Source organism: Triticum urartu, chromosome 4, assembly GCF_003073215.2.
Source record: "Triticum urartu cultivar G1812 chromosome 4, Tu2.1, whole genome shotgun sequence".
Classification (NCBI taxonomy): Eukaryota; Viridiplantae; Streptophyta; class Magnoliopsida; order Poales; family Poaceae; genus Triticum; species Triticum urartu.
In genome coordinates, this window is record NC_053025.1 from 134,245,267 (window position 1) to 134,249,882 (window position 4,616).

Genomic DNA, 4,616 nt, shown 5'->3' on the forward strand with positions numbered 1-4,616 from the left:
CTAGAGCGGAGGGTGGAGGGACCTATGGGCTCATCGTCAGTAGTATCTGGTGGGACTTTATTGTTGGAAACGTAGCATGCAATTTAAAAAAAAATCTACACTCACGCAAGATCTATCTAGAAGATGCATAGCAATGAGAGTGGGAGAGTATGTCTACATACCCTCATAAACCGAAAGCGGAAGCGTTTGACAACGTAGTTGATGTAGTCGAACTTCTTCTAGCTCCGACCGATCAAGCACCGAATGTACAACACCTCCGAGTTCTGCATACGTTCAGCGCGATGACATCCCTCGCCTTCTCGATCCAGCAAGGTGTCGAGGAAGTAGATGACTTCCATCAATACGACGGCATGGTGACGGTGATGATGAAGTGATCCGCGTAGGGCTTCGCCTAAGCACCGCGAGAATATGACCGGTGATGTAAACTATGGAGGGGTGCCGCACACGGCTAACAATTGATGTTGTGTCTGTTCTAGACGCCCCCTGCCCACATATATATAGATGGGAGGGGAGGAGAGGCAGCCAGGGGCGCCCTAGGGTTGGCCGCTGCCCCCTAGGGGCCCTGCCTTGCCCTACGCCCCCCTTTTCATGTATGCATGAAGGGGGAGGAAAGAGGGGGTGTGAGGAATGGAAGTGGGAATTCTAATCCACACTTTCCTTTCCCTTCCCCCTTTCCTTCTCCTCCTCCTATAGCTTTATAGGGCGCACCAACCCTTTGTGGGCCGGTGTGTTCCTTCACAAGGCCCATATGTCCCATAGGATTGCCGGGGGTACCCGAAACACTTTTCGGTGACCCGATAAGTACCTGATACCCTCCGAAACACTTCTGATGTCTGAATACCATCATCCTATATATCAATATTTATCTATTGACCATTTCGAGACTCCTCGTCATGTCCATGATCTCATCCGGGACTCCGAGCAACATTCGGTCACCAAATCACATAACTCATATAATATTATATCGTCATCGAGCGTTAAGCGTGCGGACCCTACGGGTTCGAGAACTATGTAGACATGACCGAGACACCTCTCCGGTCAATAACCAATAGTGGAACCTAGATGCTCATATTGGCTCCTACATATTCTACGAAGATCTTTCTCGGTCGATCCGTTATGACAACATACGTTATTTTCTTTGTCATCGGTATGTTACTTGCCCGAGATTCGGTCGTCGGTATCCACATACCTAGTTCAATATCGTTACCGACAAGTCTCTTTACTCGTTCCGTAATACATCATCTTGTAACTAACTCATTAGTCACTTTGCTTGAAAGGCTTCTTATGATGTGCATTACCAAGAGGACCAAGAGATACCTCTCTGATATTCGGAGTGACAAATCCTAATCTCGATCTATGCCAACCCAACAAACACCTTCGGAGATACCCGTAGAGCATATTTATAATCACCTACGTTGTGACGTTTGATAGCACACAAGGCATTCCTCTGGTATTCGGGAGTTGCATAATCTCATAGTCGAAGGAATAGTATTTGACATGAAGAAAGCAATAGCAATAAAACTAAATGATCATTATGCTAAGATAACGGATGGGTCTTGTCCATCACATCATTCTCCTAATGATGTGATCCCGTTATCAAATGACAACACATGTCTATGGTTAGGAAACTTAACCATCTTTTATTAACGAGCTAGGCTAGTAGAGACTTACTAAAGACACGATGTTTTGTCTATGTATCCACACATGTATCAAGTTTTTGGTTAATACAATAATTCTGACATGAATAATAAACATTTATCATGATATAAAGAAATATAAAATAACAACTTTATTATTGCCTATAGGGCATATTTCCTTCATTTATCAACTCGTCGGGGAGGTAAAGACTGTGGCATTTGATCTTTAGCCCCTCTTTACTTGAAAATTTCAGGATTTGCCACTGCATATGTTGAAAATATATATTGGTTTGCCACATCTCACTTTGCACTTTGATCTTTTGCCGGTGCATCCATGTCCAGTTCTTCCGTGAACGTGGCACAAAGGGGCAGATTTATAATATCTTTTAACCTTTTATCCTTAAAAGAAAAGGAAACAAATAAGTTTAAGGGAAAATTATCATGAATTCAAGCATGGGAACAACATCGGAATTGTTGGCGCAGAAAGGGGAGAAGAATCTTAGTTGATCCTCCTGCAGTTCATTCTGATCTGTCCATTGGATCTTGTCAGCGGCGTGATATCCCCCATCTTGATCATTCCCTCCACAAAGTCCTTGAAGAAGGCGCTCTGGCTACCGACATACTCCCGGACCAACGCGTCTGCAGCACCACCATTGAAGAGCTCCTTGTCCGAGTGAAGAAGGCCCCTCTTCTGGACGAGGTTCTTGTAGTAGTCGTTCTCGAAGACGGTCGGGGTTTGCAGGTCCAGTGGCGCCAGGTTGTTGTCACCGGAGCCGGTGGCGCGAGGGCAGCCTGACTGGCGGCTCCTGGCGAAGCCGGCGTCGATGTTTGTGTCGTTGTAGATGTGGTCCCGAAAGTTTGTGCAGCGTGCTAGGCCGATTGTGTGAGCTCCTGGAACACAAGTTATACCGTCAGCTCAAGTTATTACCTGTTTTGCAGCTACTGTTTTGTCATTCCATTGATCGGTAGGAATCATTCACCAACTTTCCTAATTAGCACTACGTCTAGTGGCGCCAGGTTGTGACGTTGGTGCGGTGTGGTTGGAATAACTGTGGGCTTTGCCCTCTTTGCAAACGTGAGCAAGAATCGGGCATTCACCTCTTCGTCAAGTGCCGCTTCTCCATTAGGCTGTGGCGATCGGTTATTGACAAGTTTGGTCTTGTGCACATGGACATCTCCAATTGGCACCTTGAGGATTCCCTCATGCAATGGTGGGATAAAAGGACCGACATGCGAAACCCCAATAGACGAGCGATGGGCTCCCTCACCATGCTCGTCTCTTGGACTATTTGGAACGAGAGAAACGCGCGGGTGTTTCGTAACAAGAGCGCGCTGCCGCCTATGCTGCTTCAAAATATCGTGCTTGAGGCAAAATTATGGGTTACGGCAGGTGCTAAGAAACTAGGGTGTTTTGTTGTACGAGAGTAATTGCCATGCCGTGTTGCAAGGGCGCTTGTAAAAACTCTAAACTCTATTCTCCTCTTATTTAATGGATGAGGTAAATCTTTTGCCTCCGTTTCGAAAAAATAATAATTAGCACTACGTGTTTAAGTGACCAAGGAACAATGTTCTTTGACGTTGTCCAGTCTTACAAATTAAGCGGACAGACCAAAGGTTAGGTCAGTGGTAATTAGTCATTGATCAACTTTGTAACTCATCACCTGTAAAGTAGTATATTTTTGTCTTATGTAGAATTTTTGAGCTTTGGAGTCAAAACGTGGCTGTCAGTTCCGTTGGTTTCTGCGGCAAGAAAGCTACCGACTCGGCGCCTCTATTGAGAAATTAACAGTCCGGGAAAGTAGTCAAAGAATTTTAACTTGCTTCTTCAGCAAATTAAAAGAAAATATTACTTGGCCGTGACAAATTATGTTGGTTCAGAATGCAACTTCAAAATTGTACTACCTGAGAGTGCGTAATTATTTATACGAAAATATGTACCGATGTACGCGCGGTTTATTTTGCATATACCGTGTACATGCGTATATGTATGTATGTACTACCTGAGAGTGCGACCATGTCTTTCTGGGATAGCCCCTGCGCGGCGAAGAGGGACGTAAGGTTCGCGAGCCCCGATGTCGGTGGTGGGATGTTGTTCTCGGCGCCGTTGAAGCTCGCCGTCGTCGAGTCCCTCCTCCCCATCTTCACCTCCCAGCTCGGGCCACCCAGCTACACGTACACAATGCATGTCACAGAGTGTTAGACTTTGTTGAACGGTACGTACAGTACTAACTACCTAAGCATGACTATGCATGCATGTATGGATACTTACGAAGACAACGCTCTCCTCGGCGGCGATGGCCAGGATGTCGGCGCAAGAGACGACGCCGGGACAACACCCCTCGACGGCCGCCTTGACGGCGTCGATGACCTCGAACCCCCTGGCGGAGTTCTTGTTGGGCGTGGCGTTCTTCTCGCCGCGTAGGCCCGGCGCGTCGTCCAGCAGCAGCGAGGCGTCGCAGCCCTGGACGAAGCAGTCGTGGAAGAAGAGGCGGACGATGGAGGCGCCCACGCGGCGCTCCCTGGCGATGGCTGGGTGCAGCGCCGAGCGCACGGCTTTGAGCATGCCCGGGCACGAGCGGGAGTAGAAGCCCGACGACAGCTGCGCCGACGCTCCTCCGCTGGCGATGGCGACCAGCGCGAGGATGAGCGAGAGGGCAACAATGGCGCGCGCTGCCATGATCGGTCTATGGGTGTTGCTTACTACGATGCTACTCGATCGGTCTATTCTAGTCAGCTAGATGGTGCCTTGAGGGAGATTGTTTGCTGGATGTGGTGGAGGAACGCGGGGCGGCCGGTATTTATAGGAAGAAAAGGATAGCTCACGCCGGAAGCCATGATTGTAGTAGTCTGCCATCGTATATTATTAGATTGCATCATCATGCCCGGAGCCCCCATTGTCTTCACCAACTCCGGTGGACTTTGAGCGTTGATCCAAACGGGCGGGCTTTGGAATAACGCGTTTCACACCTGATGCATATG

The 4,616-nt window shown here is 48.1% G+C and overlaps 1 protein-coding gene across 1 annotated transcript; it reads right to left on the reverse strand.

The window, feature by feature from the left end:
• Window positions 1–1,905: 1,905 nt before the first annotated feature.
• On the reverse strand, window positions 1,906–4,412 carry LOC125551080 (peroxidase 4-like). Its single transcript, XM_048714229.1, has 3 exons — window positions 3,907–4,412; window positions 3,638–3,803; window positions 1,906–2,528 (listed from the first exon to the last, which is right to left on the reverse strand). Exons 1-3 carry the CDS (start codon window positions 4,312–4,314, stop codon window positions 2,137–2,139), a joined length of 966 nt encoding a protein of 321 aa, XP_048570186.1. The 5' UTR covers window positions 4,315–4,412; the 3' UTR covers window positions 1,906–2,136.
• Between the last annotated feature and the right edge of the window lie 204 nt (window positions 4,413–4,616).

Excerpts from the sequence above, each read along its gene's own strand:
- LOC125551080 (XM_048714229.1), bottom strand. The coding sequence starts at position 4,314 with ATGGCAGCGCGCGCCATTGTTGCCCTCTCGCTCATCCTCGCGCTGGTC. Across the intron at positions 3,804-3,906 it reads CCGAGGAGAGCGTTGTCTTC|CTGGGTGGCCCGAGCTGGGA; the intron begins GTAAGTATCCAT and ends GTGTACGTGTAG. Across the intron at positions 2,529-3,637 it reads AGACATGGTCGCACTCTCAG|GAGCTCACACAATCGGCCTA; the intron begins GTAGTACATACA and ends CTTGTGTTCCAG.